This window comes from Mus caroli, unplaced genomic scaffold (assembly GCF_978045245.1).
Source record: "Mus caroli unplaced genomic scaffold, Mus_caroli_1 scaffold_12, whole genome shotgun sequence".
Classification (NCBI taxonomy): Eukaryota; Metazoa; Chordata; class Mammalia; order Rodentia; family Muridae; genus Mus; species Mus caroli.
In genome coordinates, this window is record NW_028227267.1 from 24,259,106 (window position 1) to 24,277,831 (window position 18,726).

Sequence of the window (18,726 nt, forward strand, 5' to 3'; positions counted from 1 at the left end):
CCGTGATTGTTGGCTCTCAGGGACCGAGGCCCTGTCCTCCATGCTCTGATGCCCAGGTACCTGGGAGAAGGTTTGAGACTGGATTTGCTCAAATTCCTCCAGGCGGCTGTACTTGGAGAGGCTTGAGTGGAACAGGGACATGGAGGTCACCTTGTTGCATTCAGCCCGCACCTTGCTCAGAGCTGTGATGACTTCTGGTCGAGTGAGCAGGGACACAAAAGTGAAGTCCTCCTTTTGCTCCCGGAAGGGGTATTCAGGGACACTCACCAGCCCTGCAGAGGGGGCAAAAGCCAGCAACAAAGCCGTCTGGGACACACATCAGAGCCGTCAGGACTTATCGACAGTGTCTGATGGAGGAAACACAACAGCTTCCTTCCCAGAAGAGTCAACTTCATTCCCAGAACCCTCCTTTCCTTACTCTATCTAGCCTTTGGGGGTGACCCCAGGGCCCATAGTGAGTCACATGCCCTGAGTTTCCCTCCAGGCTCACTAGTTGTCATTGGCCCCCTTTGAGTAGTGTGTGACACCTGTAGATCCCCTCCCTGTCTCTTATCCTTGCTACACAAAGCCAGAGGCTGGTCTGGAGCCTGCCCTGGGAGCCCAAAGAAGGAATATTTGGGTACAAGAATGGTTGCTATCCACAGCCCAGCCTGTATCCTGGGCACATGCATCACACACATGAATCTGGGGGCAGGAAATGTACTCTGCATGTATGGATGGGCTCAAAGCAAGTAGAAATTTTGGGATTTTGTTCTGAGACTTGGTCTTCTATATGGCCATGGAGCTGTGGCAATTCCAACTCTATTCTTGTTCCAGGAGGAAGAAGGCTTATATGTCATTGAGGCCTGACTATCAGGTGCCTAAAATCTACTTTTGACCATGGCTTTCCTGGCACATATTTACCTTGAGGCTTCTTCATTCCTGGGGCACACACACACACACACACACACACACACACACACACACACAGTTGTTCCTCAGACAAAATTTCTTGGCATCTGGCAAAAGGAGGGTGTAAATAGTAGGGCCAGGGTGGGCACAGAGAATACCAGGTTTATGAGACCTTTAGACCTTTACTGACTGAACAAAATCCTATCAAGAGAGGCGGAGGTGGGGTGAGCTGGCCAGGTGGGCAGCCAGGGTCCAGTGGCTCTCACCTTGATTGGGTACCTTCTCTTCCTCTTTTTCAGGAAGAGTCACATAGGAGAATGTCTCTGGGTTAGAAGAGACAATTTGGTCAAAGTTGATCTTGTTCATGCTACGTTCATAGTCCAGGTTCACTTCTCTGGCCAGGCAGCTAAGATGCTCCAGGACACTGTCAGAGAGAGGAGACAGGAGGCTCACACACACTGCTGAGCATACATTATGAATGTAATACAGTTTGTATGTGACAGACACAAACCGAGGGCCAGTGAGAAGGCTCAGTGGGTAAAGGGGCTTAGCACCAAGGCTGATGACTTGCAATCTGAATCTCAGGAACCACACGGTGGAAGGCGAGAACAGACTCCCAAAAGTCATCTTGTGACCGCTATATGTACTTTGGCACACATGCACACACACACTCTCCAAACAAATATAATTTTAAAAAGAAAAAATTTAAATTAAAATAATTGAACCAAACTATATCTCACAAAATGGTTAAGTATACAAACCCAACTGATGTAGGATAATCACACCAAGTCAGCCTTGAACGCAATATTTTGACTAACTTTTCCATCCTAATGGGAAAAAGGACACAGATGCCAGAAATGCTCACAGAAAAGCAGGAGCGGTGCTCCATGCCTGTGGTCCTGGCACCTGAGTGGCAGGTGCAGAATTGATGTGTTCAGAACTGTCTCAAAATACCAAAAAGAATTTAAAAACTGTATAGAGACTATTCTAACTGGCATAGGCCAGCCATTTGCAGCGAGGTTTGGTGGACACTAGGACTGACTAAATAAGCTGATGCATGTTCAACAGTGGACACTACTCTTCAGGGAAGATATATTTCCCCTAGATCTGTCTGCGCTAAGAACCTCGCAGGAGTCATTTCCCAGCAGGAGTAAATACATTGGAGCCTAAATCCTGGCGTCTAAATTCCCCACTAAAAGCAACAGGACCTTCTTGGGGAAAAGCCCTATTCCAGAGGCTGGAGAGCCCTCAGCAGTTAAGAGGACTGTCTGCTCTTCCACGGGACCTGGGCTCAGTGCCCAGCACTCATGAAGCAGCACACAGCCAAGTGTGACTCCAGATCCAGGGGTCCTGATCCCCTCTTTTGGTCTCCATGAACACCAGGCACACACATGTTACATCTATATCTACATCTATATCTATCGATACACACACACACACACTCACACACATACACATAAAATGAATATTAAAAGTCTTTAAAAGTCCATTTCAAGACTGTATCTGGGAAAATACAGACTGAGCTGGGGACGTCCTGCTATGCCAGGAAGTATGGATTTATTCAAAGCATGATGAGAACATGGCAAAATGGCGGGAGGTCAGCCTGAAGAGGACACAGTCCACATTGCAGCCTGGAAATGAAAAAGAAGCTGCAATGCCCTCTAACCCTTTCAACCTGGCAAGAAGGCTCCACAATGAGGCTACTGGAGACCGTCAGGCAGGGCTTAGAATTTAACACCTGATGGGGTCAGCAAGTGGCCTGTGCCAACTTGATACAAGTTAGTGTTATTTACAAAGAGGAACCTCAACAGAGAAATGCCTCCATCAGATTGCCTGTTGCAAAGTCAGTAGGACATTTCTTGATTAATGACTAATGTGGGTGAACCCAGCCCAGAGCCACCCACGGGCAGGTGGTCCTGAGTTGTATGAAAAAATCAGGCTGATTAAGTCCTGTGGAGCAAGCCAGGAGGTGCAAACCAGTAAACAGCAATCCTCCATAGATTCTACTTCAGTTCCTGCCTTCAGATTCCTGCTGGTTCTGACTGAGTTCCTGCCCTGAATTTCCTCAGTGATGGACCTGGACCTACAAGATAAAATAAACCCTTTCCTTCCCAAGTTGCTTTTGGTCATGGTGTTTTACCACAGTAACGGAAGCCCCATGACATCACCCCCATAGAGATGTGTCAGCAATTGCTCTGGCGACACCACCCACAAAGAAAGGTCCAGGGTGGCTGCCGCACACAACGCACCTCTGCCCCTTGCGCATGCGTGGTGTGCTCAAAGCCCACTGCTTTATCTTGCTCAAGCTCTGCTCATTGATGACCCGCCGGCCCTCGGTGGGCATGCAATCCACATACAGGTTGTACATCAACAGCGCCTCTGTGTACTTGCGCAGAGCGTTGGCCTGGACCACGCGCTGTGTGAACACACGTGGATCCTCAGCACAGAAGAGGAGCTGGATCCTTGGGACCCAGTACTGGGTGGCCAGGAGTGGTGGCCTTCCTGGGGGTTGGGGTGGGGGGTGAAAGAGGCACACAGTCAGGCTCTCTGGGCTGGAGTACTGGCTTCTGGCCTCAGCAATTTTTCATTGTTATGGTGTGTGTGTGTGGGGGGGCACAGCCAAATATGTGAAATGGGCAAAATGACATTTCCTGTTTTGCCCACTTGATAAGGGTAACACAGAGATTTATGCATGTGAAATACATTGTAAACAGTAAAGGACCTTGTACTGACAGGAGTTGCACCAGGATGGCTCTTCACCTGTCCCGTTCTCTACACTACTCCAGGCAAACAACTGATTAGGAGGCCTCGGTTGCCTTTACAACACCTTGCCGAAAGCCACTGGGCCGGGTGCTCACAGCCAACGTGCCAATCAATGGCCATTTGCCTTCTCCAGGTCCTCTGTTTCAAACTGGTGAGGGGCAGACCCTGATTAATAACCCCAGTAAGGTAGACCTCAGGGCTGAGTTGGTGGGAACGGGCCATAGTCATAGGCTGGGCCACCCAGGGAAGAAAGGCAGAGAGCTCATACCTGCAGGGGTGACCCCTCCATTCACGATGGGCATCCCCATCTCATCGCGCACCAAGCCTCTCTTGTCAGTTTTCTGCACCAAATACAGTTTCTTTTCTTCATCGTAGTCAAGGACGCCAACTTCACACCATCTATAGTCCAGTTCCTGACTCTTGGGGTCCTCTAAAACAGAGACGGGACACCCTACCAGTATTCTCTGCCATAGAAGTGGAGAGGGGTTTCTAAATGTGGCAGCTGAGGTTGGGGACGGATGTCAGAGGTCACCTGACTGGTGTCTCTTCTTCCAGGATAGTTTCTGGCTGCAGTTGAGCAGGGGACAATCCTGCTTCTTCTCAGAAGAGCTGGCCTCTGAGGAAGCCTTAGTCATGGGAGGACCTAAAAGGACTGCGCCTCTTGGCACAACCCTTGCAAGAGCAAAGAGACCCAGACTGATGGGGAACCATGACAGGTGTGACCAAACAAACATCTGGCGGGCTGAGTGCAGGGCCTGGGCACATGCCTGTAATCCTGGCAACTTTGGGAGACAGAAGCAGTAGGATAGCAAAAGTTCAGGGCCAGACTAGGCTACAACGTAAGTTCAGGGATAGTCCGGAAACTCTGTCTACCCTGTCTCTAGACAAAGTGGTTTTTTTTGTTTGTTTGGTTTTTTTTTTTTTAAGCGAGGTGGGATAGGGCTGGAAAGATGGCTCAGTGGTTATGAGTACTAACTGCTCTCAGAAGACCTGGGTTTGATTCTCAACACTCACATGGCAGCTCACAACTGTCTGCAACTCTAGTTCCAGGGGATCTGGCACTGTCTTCTGACCTCTACTGAAACCAGATACACACTCATGCACACACAAACACACAAAATATTCATAAGTGAAACAAAACAAAAACCAGGACTATAAACAACCCTGTTGAGGGCCCATCCCAAGGGGTCACGATGGGTGAAGCTAGGTGACTCTGTTTAAGGTGGCCAAGGCCAGGTAAAGCTCTCCGCAAAGCACCTCTGGTTTCTTTGTATAAAAAGAGAAAAAGACAAGGCAAGATCAGGAACCACTGCTCTGCCCATGCGCTGCATGTCTGCCAATCCTTGTGACTTTTGGGCTCACTTCTGCCTTGGGCCCTTGCACTGGCCATGACCTCTGCCTGCTGATTAACTCCAAGCTCCTCATTGGAGAAGCACCTCTGCTTCACACAGCATCGCTGGCCCATGCACTTGCTAACCTGTTGTTCTTTTTGTGTTCTTCACCCCAACTTGGCCATGCTGTTCTCAGTTCCCTAAGGGCAGGAGCCAACTTTGTCCTATCGTAAGTACAACTGGGACCAGGATTGAAATGGGTGCACGTTGATATTAGATAAGTTATTGAAAAACGTAAGATGCACACATAGTACCCAGTAGAGAACTTCACAACCTGTAGTGGCTTAAAACAAGCTGGGGGTTCTCCAGCTTGGGTTAAGGAAGAAAGGGCTGAGATTCTAGGAAAATGCCTCTGTCTCTGCCGTCAGATGAGCCAAGGAGGCCAATTCTGTGCCTTCACCAGCCCAGGTTTTACCTCGCCCCTCCCTTCCCACAGTGCTTCCTTTGTGAAAACTTCAACCTCATCTTGGCTCAACTTATAAAAAAATCTGTCCCAAGAGACTACCAAAAACTGAGAGGTCCCTGGCAGATGCTTCCTGTGAGCCCCTCTTTGCTCTAGTGCTCCTGCTCAAAGCCAGGACCCCAGGGAAGCAAGGAGGTGGGGACTCGGTGTCTTCAATGCAGCTCTATTCCCTATGGCTTAGCGGCTAGCAACTGGAGAGCCAGGGTCAATTTAGTTAAATTATCTCTGTCATTGAAGGAAACGCTCTGCTTCCTGCCTGCTTCAGATACACTGATTCCAGAGTTAATACACTTTAAAGATGAAACCTGTTTGCAGCCTGCTCAGTGAACTGCCACGGGTCTTGCAGAGGACAGCAGGGTTTTAAAGCCTGTCCTTGTTCCCACAGTCCTGCCTTCCACCTGGTGACTGGGTAACTGGCTCTACTCACACTGTAACCTGGTCATCCACCCCAAACATGGAACGGAGTGGCCTCCGATCCTCCACAGCCTTCAGGGCTTCCGTTACCAACCTCCAGACCATACTTGGGACTCTTCCTAGGAGACTGAACAAGACCAAGTCATGCAGGCTAGAGTGGCAACTGTGTGTACCCTGTCACTCTTCCTGACAACAGGCAACTGGAGAGAACCTCTGTGGCCATCACGGCAGACTGGGGGCCACTGAAGGAACCATGGGCACTCTGTAAACAGATGTGGGCAAGGATGAGACATGCCAGTCTGGGTGGCATCCCATGGGCATGTGTGGAAAGGGTGTGCTCGTGGTTGTGAATGTGTAACTGTGGATGAGATACATGAGTTCGAGTGGTGGAGACGTGTTTGAACACAATGACATGATTGTATGTGACAAACTATGCATTTATGCTCCTGCGGGCCAATATATGCAGTCCATGCATGAGAAAGAGCAGAGAGCTAACCAAGAACAGGAGCAACAGTGATTGCAGGGTCTGTGATTGTGTCCTTAAACATCTTCAGGATGTTTACATTACTGCCAATAAAGGGTTTTTCTTGTGTCTGCTCTATGTGTGTAAGTATGTGTGCCTGTGTATATGTGTGGGCATGTCTGTGCGTGTGTGTATGTGCTGTGTGTGTGTGTGTGTGTGTGTGTGTGTGTGTGTGTGAGAGAGAGAGAGAGAGAGAGAGAGAGAGAGAGAGAGAGAGAGAGAGAGAGCATGTATACATGCTCATGGATGTCAAGGAGGGCTATCAGGTGTCTTCCTCTGTTGCTTTCTGCTGTTCCTTGATGCCAGTATCTCACTATTTCCCTGAACCTAGAACTCACTGATTTTTTTTTGTGGGGTGGCTTAGGCTGGCATCCAACAAGCCCTGTGATCTCCTTGTCTCTGCCACACCACTAGTACTGTGGTTACAGATGTGCCCACCCACCACACTCTGCCTTTTACATGGTGTTAGGGATCTGAACTCAGGTCCTCATGCTTGAGCAGCAAGCATTCTTTTTTTTTTAATTTTTAATATTTTTTATTACATATTTTCCTCAGTTACATTTCCAATGCTATCCCAAAAGTCCCCCATAGCGCCCCCCACTTCCCTACCCACCCATTCCCATTCTTTTGGCCCTGGCATTCCCCTATATTGGGGCATATAAAGTTTGCAAGTCCAATGGGCCTCTCTTTCCAGTGATGGCCGACTAGGCCATCTTTCGATACATATGCAGCTAGAGACAAGAGCTCCGGGGTACTGGTTAGTTCATCATGTTGTTCCAACTATAGGGTTGCAGATCCCTTTAGCTCCTTGGGTACTTTCTCTAGCTTCTCCATTGGGAGCCCTGTGATACATCCAATAGCTGACTGTGAACATCCACTCCTGTGTTTGCTAGGCCCCGGAATCATCTCACAAGAGACAGCTATATTTGGGTCCTTTCAGCAAAATCTTGCTAGTGTATGCAATGGTGTCAGCGTTTAGAAGCTGATTATGGGATGGATCCCTGGATATGGCAGTCTCTAGATGGTCCATCCTTTCATCACAGCTCCAAACTTTGTCTCTGTAACTCCTTCCATGGGTGTTTTGTTCCCAATTCTAAGAAGGGGCACAGTGTCCACACTTTGGTCTTCATTCTTCTTGAGTTTCATGCGTTTAGCAAATTGTATCTTATATCTTGGGTATCCTAAGTTTTGGGCTAATATCCACTTATCAGTGAATACATATTGTGTGAGTTCCTTTGTGATTGTGTTACCTCACTCAAGATGATGCCCTCCAGGTCCATCCATTTGGCTAGGAATTTCATAAATTCATTCTTTTTAATAGCTGAGTAGTACTCCATTGTGTAAATGTACCATAATTTCTGTATCCATTCCTCTGTTGAGGGACATCTGGGTTCTTTCCAGCTTCTGGCTATTATAAATAGGGCTGCTATAAACATAGTGGAACATGTGTCCTTCTTACCGGTTGGGACATCTTCTGGATATATGCCCAGGAGAGGTATTGCTGGATCCTCCGGTAGTACTATGTCCAATTTTCTGAGGAACCGCCAGACTGACTTCCAGAGTGGTTGTACAAGCTTGCAATCCCACCAACAATGGAGGAGTGTTCCTCTTTCTTCACATCCTCGCCAGCATCTGCTGTCACCTGAATTTTTGATCTTAGCCATTCTGACTGGTGTGAGGTGGAATCTCAGGGTTGTTTTGATTTGCATTTCCCTGATGATTAAGAATGTTGAACATTTTTTCAGGTGTTTTTCTGCCATTCGGTATTCCTCAGGTGAGAATTCCTTGTTCAGTTCTGAGCCCCATTTTTTAATGGGGTTATTTGACTTTCTGGAGTCCACCTTCTTGAGTTCTTTATATATATTGGATATTAGTCCCTTATCTGATTTAGGATAGGTAAAGATCCTTTCCCAATCTGTTGGTGGTTTTTTGTCTTATTGATGGTGTCTTTTGCCTTGCAGAAGCTTTGCAGTTTCATGAGGTCCCACTTGTCAATTCTCGATCTTACAGCACAAGCCATTGCTGTTCTATTCAAGAATTTTTCCCCTGTGCCCATATCTTCAAGGCTTTTCCCCACTTTCTCCTCTATAAGTTTCAGTGTCTCTGGTTTTATGTGAAGTTCCTTGATCCACTTAGACTTGGCCTTAGTACAAGGAGATAGGAATGGATCGATTCGCATTCTTCTACATGATAACAACCAGTTGTGCCAGCACCATTTGTTGAAAATGCTGTCTTTCTTCCACTGGATGTTTTTAGCTCCCTTGTCGAAGATCAAGTGACCGTAGGTGTGTGGGTTCATTTCTGGGTCTTCAATTCTATTCCATTGGTCTATTTGTCTGTCACTATACCAGTACTACGCAGTTTTTTTTATCACAATTGCTCTGTAGTAAAGCTTTAGGTCCGGCATGGTGATTCCACCACAGGTTCTTTTATCCTTGAGAAGAGTTTTTGCTATCCTAGGTTTTTTGTTATTCCAGATGAATTTGCAGATTGCACTTTCTAATTCGTTGAAAAATTTAGTTGGAATTTTGATGGGGATTGCATTGAATCTGTAGATTGCTTTTGGCAAGATAGCCATTTTTACAATGTTGATCCTGCCAATCCATGAGCATGGGAGATCTTTCCATCTTCTGAGATCTTCTATAATTTCTTTCTTCAGAGACTTGAAGTTTTTATTATACAGATCTTTCACTTCCTTAGTTAGAGTCACGCCAAGATATTTTATATTATTTGTGACTATTGAGAAGGGTGTTGTTTCCCTAATTTCTTTCTCAGCCTGTTTATTCTTTGTGTAGAGAAAGGCCATTGATTTGTTTGAGTTAATTTTATATCCAGCTACTTCACCGAAGCTGTTTATCAGGTTTAGGAGTTCTCTGGTGGAATTTTTAGGGTTACTTATATATACTATCATATCATCTGCAAAAAGTTATATTTTGACTTCATCTTTTCCAATTTGTATCCCTTTGATCTCCTTTTGTTGTCGAATTGCTCTGGCTAGGACTTCAAGTACAATGTTGAATAGGTATGGAGAAAGTGGACAGCCTTGTCTAGTCCCTGATTTTAGAGGGATTGCTTCAAGCTTCTCACCATTTACTTTGATGTTGGCTACTGGTTTGCTGTAGATTGCTTTTATCATGTTTAGGTATGGGCCTTGAATTCCTGATCTTTCCAAGACTTTTATCATGAATGGGTGTTGGATCTTGTCAAATGCTTTTTCCGCATCTAACGAGATGACCATGTGGTTTTTGTCTTTGAGTTTGTTTATATACTGGATTACGTTGATGGATTTCCGTATATTGAACCATCCCTGCATCCCTGGGATGAAACCTACTTCGTCAGGATGGATGATTGTTTTGATGTGTTCTTAGATTCGGTTAGCAAGAACTTTATTGAGTATTTTTGCATCAATATTCATAAGGGATATTGGTCTGAAGTTTTCTATCTTTGTTGGGTCTTTTTGTGGTTTAGGTATCAGAGTAATTGTGGCTTCATAGAATGAGTTGGGTAGAGTACCTTCTGTTTCTATTTTGTGGAATAGTTTGTGAAGAACTGGGATTAGATCTTCTTTGAAGGTCTGATAGAACTCTGCACTAAACCCAACTGGTCCTGGGCTTTTTTTGGTTGGGAGACTATTAATGACTGCTTCTATTTCTTTGGGGGATATAGGGCTGTTTAGATCATTAACCTGATCTTGAATCAACTTTGGTACCTGGTATCTGTCTAGGAACTTCTCCATTTCATCCAGGTTCTCCAGTTTTGTTGAGTATAGCCTTTGGTAGAAGGATCTGATGGTGTTTTGGATGTCTTCAGGATCTGTTGTTATGTCTCCTTTTTCATTTCTGATTTTGTTAATTAGGATGCTTTCCCTGTGCCCTCTAGTGAGTCTGGCTAAGAGTTTATCTATCTTGTTGATTTTCTCAAAGAACCAGCTCCTTGATTGGTTGATTCTTTGAATAGTTCTTCTTGTTTCCACTTGGTTGATTTTGCCCCTGGGTTTGATTATTTCCTGCCGTCTACTCCTCTTGGGTGAATTTGCTTCCTTTTGTTCTAGTGCTTTTACGTGTGTTGTCAAGCTGCTAATGTGTGCTCTCTCTAGTTTCTTTTTGGAGGCACTCAGAGCTATGAGTTTTCCTCTTAGAAATGCTTTCATTGCGTCCCATAAGTTTGGGTATGTTGTGGCTTCATTTTCATTGAACTCTAAAAAGTCCTTAATTTCTTTCTTTATTCCTTCCTTGACCAAGGTATCATTGAGAAGAGTGTTGTTCAGTTTCCACGTGAATGTTGGCTTTCTATTATTTATTTTGTTATTGAAGATCAGCCTTAGTCCATGGTGATCTGATAGGATGCATGGGACAATTTCAATATTTTTGTATCTGTTGAGGCCTGTTTTGTGACCAATTATGTGGTCAATTTTGGAGAAGGTACCATGAGGTGCTGAGAAGAAGGTATATCCTTTTGTTTTAGGATAGAATGTTCTGTAGATATCTGCCAGATCCATTTGATTCATAACTTCTGTTAGTTTCACTGTGTCCCTGTTTAGTTTCTGTTTCCATGATCTGTCCATTGGTGAAAGTGGTGTGTTGAAGTCTCCCACTATTATTGTATGAGGTGCAATGTGTGCTTTGAGATTTACTAAAGTTTCTTTAATGAATGTGGCTGCCTTTGTATTTGGAGCATAGATATTCAGGATTGATAGTTCCTCTTGGAGGATTTTACCTTTGATGAGTATGAAGTGCCCTTCCCTGTCTTTTTTGATGACTTTGGGTTGGAAGTCAATCTTATCAGATATTAGAATGGCTACTCCAGCTTGTTTCTTCATACCATTTGCTTGGAAAATTTTTTCCAGCCTTTCATTCTGAGGTAGTGTCTATCTTTTTCTCTGAGATGAGTTTCCTGTAAGCAGCAAAATGTTGGGTCTTGTTTGTGTAGCCAGTTTGTTAGTCTATGTCTTTTTATCGGGGAGTTGAGTCCGTTGATATTAAGAGATATTAAGGAAAAGTAATTGTTGTTTCCTGTTATTTTTGTTGTTAAAGTTGGCATTCTGTTCTTGTGGCTGTCTTCTTTTAGGTTTGTTGAGGGATTACCTTCTTGTTGTTTCTAGGGCATGGTTCCTGTCCTTGTATTGGTTTTTTCCTGTTATTATCCTTTGAAGGGCTGGATTCGTGGAGAGATAATGTGTGAATTTGGTTTTGTCGTGGAATACTTTGGTTTCTCCATCTATGTTAATTGAGAGTTTGGCTGGGTATAGTAGCCTGGGCTGGAATTTGTGTTCTTTTAGTGTCTGTATAACATCTGTCCAGGATCTTCTGGCTTTCATAGTCTCTGGTGAAAAATCTGGTGTAATTCTGATAGGCTTGCCTTTATATGTTACTTGGCCTTTTTCTCTTACTGCTTTTAGTATTCTATCTTTATTTAGTGCATTTGTTGTTCTGATTATTATGTGTCGGGAGGTATTTCTTTTCTGGTCCAGTCTATTTGGAGTTCTGTAGGCTTCTTGTATGTTCATGGGCATCTCTTTCTTTAGATTTGGGAAGTTTTCTTCTATAATTTTGTTGAAGATGTTTGCTGGTCCTTTGAGTTGAAAATCTTCATTCTCATCCACTCCTATTATCCGTAGGTTTGGTCTTCTCATTGTGTCCTGTATTTCTTGGATGTTTTGAGTTAGGATCTTTTTGCGTTTTACATTTTCCTTGATTGTTGTGCCTATGTTCTCTATGGAATCTTCTGCACCTGAGATTCTCTCTTCCATCTCTTGTATTCTGTTGCTGATGCTCATATCTATGGTTCCAGATTTCTTTCCTAGGGTTTCTATCTCCAGTGTTGCCTCATTTTGGGTTTTCTTTATTGTGTCTACTTCCCTCTTTAGGTCTAGTATGGTTTTGTTCATTTCCATCATCTGTTTGGATGTGTTTTCCTGTTTTTCTTTAAGGACTTCTACCTGTTTGATTGTGTTATCCTGTTTTTCTTTAAGGACTTCTACCTGTTTGATTGTGTTATCCTGTTTTTCTTTAAGGACTTGTAACTCTTTAGCCATGTTCTCCTGTAATTCTTTAAGTGAGTTATTAAAGTCCTTCTTGATGTCCTCTACCATCATCATGAGATATGCTTTTAGATCCGTGTCTAGCTTTTCAGGTGTGTTGGGGTGCCCTGGACTGGGCGAAGTGGGAGTGCTGGGTTCTGATGATGGTGAGTGGTCTTGGTTTCTGTTAGTAAGATTATTACGTTTACCTTTCGCCATCTGGTAATCTCTGGGGTTAGTTGTTATCGTTGTCACTGTTTAAAGATTGGAGCAGACTCTGTGTTCCACTCACCCGAAGTCTCAAAATCCTGTGGCGGGTGTCGTGGGTAGCTGGCGGGTGTCAGCCGACCCTGCGCTCTAGCTACCCCGGTGCTGGTCAGGCTGGAAGAGGCCTGTGGCCCTACTCAGGCCGGTTTTCTGCTTCCCTAACTAATGCAGTCTCAGGTCCCGCGCACAATTGGATTGGAGCAGAAGCTGTGTTCCACTCACCAGAAGTCTTAAGATCCTGTGGCGGGTGTTGTGGGTAGCTGGCGAGTGTCAGCCGACCCTGCACCCTAGCTACCCCGGTGCTGTTCTCGCAGCAAACATTCTTACCCACTGAGCCATCTCCCTAGCCTCCCAACTTGTTTGAAAATCCCTGACAGCACCTAGCTGTTCTGTCCCCAGCCCTCCGGACAGTGCTGTCTTTGCCGTTTTCATTCTCTGCCTCTGTGAGGTGGGATCCTTGGACTGCATCACAGCTGGGGGGATTTCAATAGATATTTCAGCCCTGCTGGCTACCAGATCCCAAGGGAGCCTAAAGGTCTTGGCCAGGGGTTGCTAGGACAAGAAAGTTCTGCCACCCTTGGGTGGTCCTGCTCACCGTGCCCCAGATCGTCGTCTGTGGGAAGAAGGGCTTTTCCAGGGACAGGCTTCCTGTTTTGTGAGCCTGGCTCCAAGCCCATGTTGAGCCACTCTGTGGGAGTCCGGCAATCAAACTCTTCATTATCAAACACCTTGGAGAAAACAGGCAACTGTCTAGTGAAACAGTTCCTCTAGTGGCCAACCAAAACTAAGCATGTCAGACGCTTCTGCAGCCTCCCCAGGTCAGGTGGTTACAGGAGGTCCTAAACTGGTCTAGAAGACCCCTGCCACTTCCATTGATCCACCATGTTTGAATGGGGTGTTGCTTTGGGTCCACTTCCAGCCAAGCCATTCAAGGCTCAGTCTGAGGATGTTTGGGGTCTCAGGAGGATGTGAGCTCTCTTGACTAGTGTGGGGAAGCACCAAGCTCAGACCCAAGGGGACAGATGGCTCTGGTATTTCCTCAGAAATCCATGCTGACCAGAAACAACAGAGACTCGGTGCTGTCAGCTGACAACCTTACTAGAGTGATGCTTGTCTGGACTCTGCTTCCCACGGGGACTCCAGGCAAGAGATACACAGGACACAGAGGATGGGTGGAGAGGACAGCAAGAGCCAAGGCCTGGCTATGCTCCCTCTTTCTCCTCCCCAGACTCAGTTTCCTTGCTTGTATCTTGAGGAAGTGGTACCAAATCCCTCCTACATCCCACTCTCCCCATTTCACAAGCTCCCACCCTCAGGAGGACTCTAGTCAGGGGTCTGTATACCACTCCACATTTCAACCTGGCTGCTCATAGATGCTCGTGGCCAGGGTTAGGGTAGGGAACAGGCACATAGGCTGTCCAGGATTCCAGGGAAGAAGTAGGGAATCAGTAACCTATTGGTTTGGTTACCATTCCTGCTTTAACCCAGGATGTTTAAAACACCCGGGGTGGGTTCTGATTATAGCCCTCTGTGAGATGAGTGCCTGTGACTGGAGTGGGAGTGACCCCATTGGGATGTGACACCTTAAGCCTCAGCTGGGGTCCAGGACTGCTGTGTATCAGCAGGCCATGGCAGCGTGGCTCACCTTCAGTGGGAGATATATGGGGAAGAGTGGATCACGGCCCTGTTCGATGGTTTGTGGGTGCTGCAGGTCTGGATGTCTGGGCATTAGCTTGTTAGAGTCGATGCCCTCGCTGGTCAACAGCTGCTCAATGTCCAGGCGCAAGTACTGCTGCTTCCTCCTAGCCAGAGCAGGGGGTTGGGGGTGTGTGTTACAGATGACAGCTCAGGAAGTAGCTTCAGGGATGTCAGTAAAGACCCAGGACCCTAAGTGCCACTTCTGTATTGCCCTGGCAGCCCCACACCAGTGACTTAATTGCTACCCTCCCAATTCCACAGCAAGGAAGCCATGTGTTCCTGTTAGAGGAGAGTTGCTTGAACATTTCCACAGGCTCTGCTGCCGGGCTGGCCACCTGATGGTCCGCGGCACCCCGCCCCTCTAGCCTGGCAGATGCTACCTCCTCGGGACAGGTTTCCCTCTCCAGCTCTCCAGCATACCTCTCAATCTCAATCTTCCGAGGGCACTGGCCAGGCAGCACCTGGAATGGGACCTGCACTTTGGGCTCATAGGACTGTAGCGGGAAGTCAGTCTGGGTGAGCAGCCGCGTGGTAGCACCAATGAGCTGCTGCTCCACACGCTCCTGAAAGTCCTCAGGAATGACGAATGAGTCAACTACGGGAAACCGAAAGGTCAGTAGCCGAGGGTTCAGGCCAGGGCCAACGACTCGACTCTGAGCCATCCCATGTGGCACATCCTCAGGGAGGAGCCAGGCAGGCATGCCTAGGGTATGGGACACTTAGGCCTGCCTGTGGCCTGGCATGGTCAGGGAGAAATGAGAAACCATGGGCTGTTCTGCCCGCCCAAGGCCAGCATGCTTGCTCATTCCCGCTCAAGCTCAACAAATTAGTCTAATACTGGGGGCCAGTGCTCAAGCTGCAACATTAGTGAGGGTCTCAGCTGGAAAGGAAGATAAAGTGGAATCCTTTTCTGCTACTTAATCCTAGACAACCATGGCGTGTTACATGTTAGTGTCTGAATCCACATGCTCCAGGAGTGTGGCATCCTGGATACTGTAGGAGTGAGTGGTCTCCCTGGGACCTTTATGCCACCAAATGGTTGACACCCTATCAGGAGCCATAATGGGACAAGCTAGTAACTTAGCAGGTGGTCTGCTTTGGATTATTATATAATCTGTAACAGATTCGCCCTTATTTAGCAAGGCTGTAAGGGATTCATTTTAGGAAAGATTCCTGCTATTTATATGCTTTTCCTGTTATTATTAAACATATATGACAATCACTAAGTAATAGCACACCCCTTTGGAGCAGATCTCTGCAGATCCACGAAGACGTACTGCCACGTAGTGATGCTATATACTAGACGATTTCTTAAGTCTTAATGATGAGCCTATAAGCATTTAAAATTATATCTGTGATTATTAAGTTCTTTTATAATGGGACTGCTATCAGGTCCTTTTCTGATAGTGAACACTGCCATAAGAACTCTGCCAGCGGGAAGAGGGTCTTAGATAGGTTGACCAACCATCCCAGCTGGCCAGGACGGGGGGTATCCTGTGCCACAAGGTGCTGAGGGAAAAGTACTAGGTAAAGCAAGACCATATGGATCAAGAAAGGGGGTGTGGGAGTATGCTATAGAATTCCATGGGCTACTGCTCTTCCCTATGTCCTGGTACCCCACTTCCTCTCTGGAGTAAAAAAAAAAATAGTTCTACTGCATGAACTAACTTTGGGGAAGTCCTTTGGAATCCCACAGAAGCCCAGGCTAGTATCTGAGGTTCTGTAGAGGCCTTGGGTAACTGAATAGACAGCTATCAGTGCCTGCCAAGGCCTCTGACAGGCACCACCCTGGGGCCCGCCTGTTTGGATGCTCCTCCTCCTGTGGGTAAGGGGCTGAGCCACTGGCCTTAGCCATGGCCCACTGATATGAATGGTAAGAGCATCAGTCACATCCTCCACAGGCTGAGACCTGTGGCTCGTCACCTGAATCCTGGAAGCATGTGAGCTTGTGGGGAAAAGGCTAGACCCTTGCACAAGCACACAAATACCCATGGCCGTGATGTTTTTCTGTGCCATTTTAAGGGTTCATAGACTCAGGGGCTGACAGGGATGTTTTGAAGAGTGTTAGGAAAGAGCCAGGCCTTTCCTCAGGTGGACATGGGACAGATGCCTGGGACCGTGGGGCATCTGGACCTGAGGGACGGGTGTACTGTCTGTTGGAGGAGGGAACCAATAAGGCTAGGTTCCTTCTATAACCTGGACTCCTCCAAGGTCATCTTCTCTGCCTCAGGCCTGCCCCAGGCCTGCTCTGAGACGTCCCGTGAAGCCCACAGACAGTCTCCTGTCCTTTTGCAAAGATCTCTCAGGCACCTCCCTATTCCAGATAGATGTGGCTCAGGTATGACCTCGGCTTCCCTACAGCCCATATTCTGGGGGAGAAGAAAACTCAAACCCTACTGAGCCCAGGCCCGTAGAGAGAACTGTGACCCTCAGGAGCCTGAGGCTAGGATCAGGCCCTTACACACCTCTGCTGAGAGTCATGACAAAGTAATCCTGGGAACTGGGCCTTTGCAAAGCTCATAATTCACTAACACCATTTCACCCTTGAGGAAACTGAGGCTCTCGGCCAGGAAGAGGTCATTTCCATGAGACCTGAGGTAGTCTGAAGGCCCATTACTACTACCCACCCAATGCCCGTGGCACTGACCTTTTGGGGTGAACTTGTCGAGGTCAGCTTGGCGAATCAAATTCTGGGACATGTAGGGGCCACAGCACACATTCTGAAACAAAGCCCAGAGCCCTGAATGTGCACCCCAGGAATAGAGGGATGAGCTCGTACAGAGGCCATGGGGGCTGTCTGACCGAGGCCACCTGGAATGTCCCTGGCTGCTTCCTTCCTTCCAGAGAACACTTGAGCGTATTTCTAAGGGCCAAGCCACGAGGCAGGAACTGCAAAGTCAGGAGTGGTCTCTGGGTGTATTTACTTTCCCAAAGGCCACTGGGGCACTACTGATGAGCTGGGTACCAGTGGATCCTCACTGCTTCTCCAATCATTCCCCTGCTTAAAATATTCCTAAGGCTACTTGGAACCTACAGGGATCTGGGAACTCTCTTCTGGTTCCTTCCTTCCCGTCTTCCCCCAGGCTCCAACATCATCCCCTGATACCTCCGTTCCTGTTCTACGCCCACTTCTTCACATGGGCCATGTCTTCTCAGGGCCCCAGCAGCTTTGAACTTGCATCCCTCCCTGCTTTGACCTGTCCTCCAGCCCCTGTCTTATCCAGCAAATGCAGCCCTAACTTTTAGATCTCACCCGTACATCCCTTCTTAACCAGTATGGGTGCTAGGGGATTTCCAGAGGCCATCCCAACAGGGATGTGGTTGTCGCTTAGCTTTGCTCTGTCTCCAATGCTCAGTCCTGGGTCTGGCACATAGGAGGGACTTAGAAAGGAATGAAAAAGTAATGGATCAAGGAATGGGATAGCTAGGAGGGTGGGTGGATGATAGACAGATGGATAGATAACCATTGGGAAGTGAACCGATGCTCTGACACTGAGCAGGATAAAAAGATGGGTGAATGGAACCTTCATGGAGGGATCAAGGCTGGTGAGGGACGGCGGCTGTGCTCACCCCAAGCTTGTCTAAGGTTCCAGGGCTGAGGATGTCAGAATAGAATCCTCGCTGCTTCATCAGGGGGTACTTCTTATCAGTGCCTGTCAAAGGCGACTTCCTGGGCTGTCCTAGGTCTGTGAGGGGTAAAGGTGGGGTCTTGGGGTCAGGATTTAGGGGAGTTCTTTCTGGATGATAATTTGATTCTTGTAATATCTTCTCCAGGTCATGGCTTTCAGGAACCTTCACCGGACAGTATCCTGGGCCCTGAGAGCTGCTGCTTGGTCCTTCTTTATTACACTCCTCCATGCTGTTCTTCAGAGAGGCGTCCCAGCCAGAGCTCCTAGGAAAAGTCAGTATCATTTACACTCGGACAGCCTCTGTGTCAGCCCAGTTAACACCACGATTCACAGACGGGTTAACCTGCCTCTCTGCCTCAAATCCACGTCTTCTGTTCATGGGTAGCACAAGAGGACAGACAATGCCAGGAGTCCCACAGGTGACAATGGCTCTCTTTGAGAGTCAAGGGTTGAGAGAAGGAAACTCTAGATGCCTCTAATGCAGCGCCTCCCCACCTTCCACTCTTCCCCTTCAGTTAGCCAGCAAGGCCTGCCTTCCCTGCTGTGGGAGATGAAGGGGCAGACTCAGAACCCACCTGTCCAGTGAAAGGTTTTCATAGAGTCAGAACCAGGTCCAGTGCCCCAGCCCAGACCTGTCGGGATCTCTTCTCCTCCATGTGGCCACGATA

The 18,726-nt window shown here is 47.2% G+C and overlaps 1 protein-coding gene across 2 annotated transcripts in view; it reads right to left on the minus strand.

Moving 5' to 3' along the window:
- The window catches only part of Dnah1 (dynein axonemal heavy chain 1), a 70,485-nt gene that overhangs the window by 48,238 nt on the left and 3,521 nt on the right, over positions 1-18,726 (minus strand). For both annotated transcript variants that reach the window (XM_021181307.2, XM_085828533.1), the window contains exons 2-10: positions 18,000-18,321; positions 17,077-17,149; positions 14,850-15,024; positions 14,377-14,533; positions 13,327-13,459; positions 3,923-4,084; positions 3,141-3,393; positions 1,158-1,315; positions 61-272 (exon numbers count right to left, since the gene is read on the minus strand). In XM_021181307.2, coding sequence (XP_021036966.1) covers positions 61-272; positions 1,158-1,315; positions 3,141-3,393; positions 3,923-4,084; positions 13,327-13,459; positions 14,377-14,533; positions 14,850-15,024; positions 17,077-17,149; positions 18,000-18,287 — 1,611 coding nt within the window. In that variant the 5' untranslated portion in view covers positions 18,288-18,321. The remainder of the gene's footprint in view (positions 1-60; positions 273-1,157; positions 1,316-3,140; positions 3,394-3,922; positions 4,085-13,326; positions 13,460-14,376; positions 14,534-14,849; positions 15,025-17,076; positions 17,150-17,999; positions 18,322-18,726) is intronic.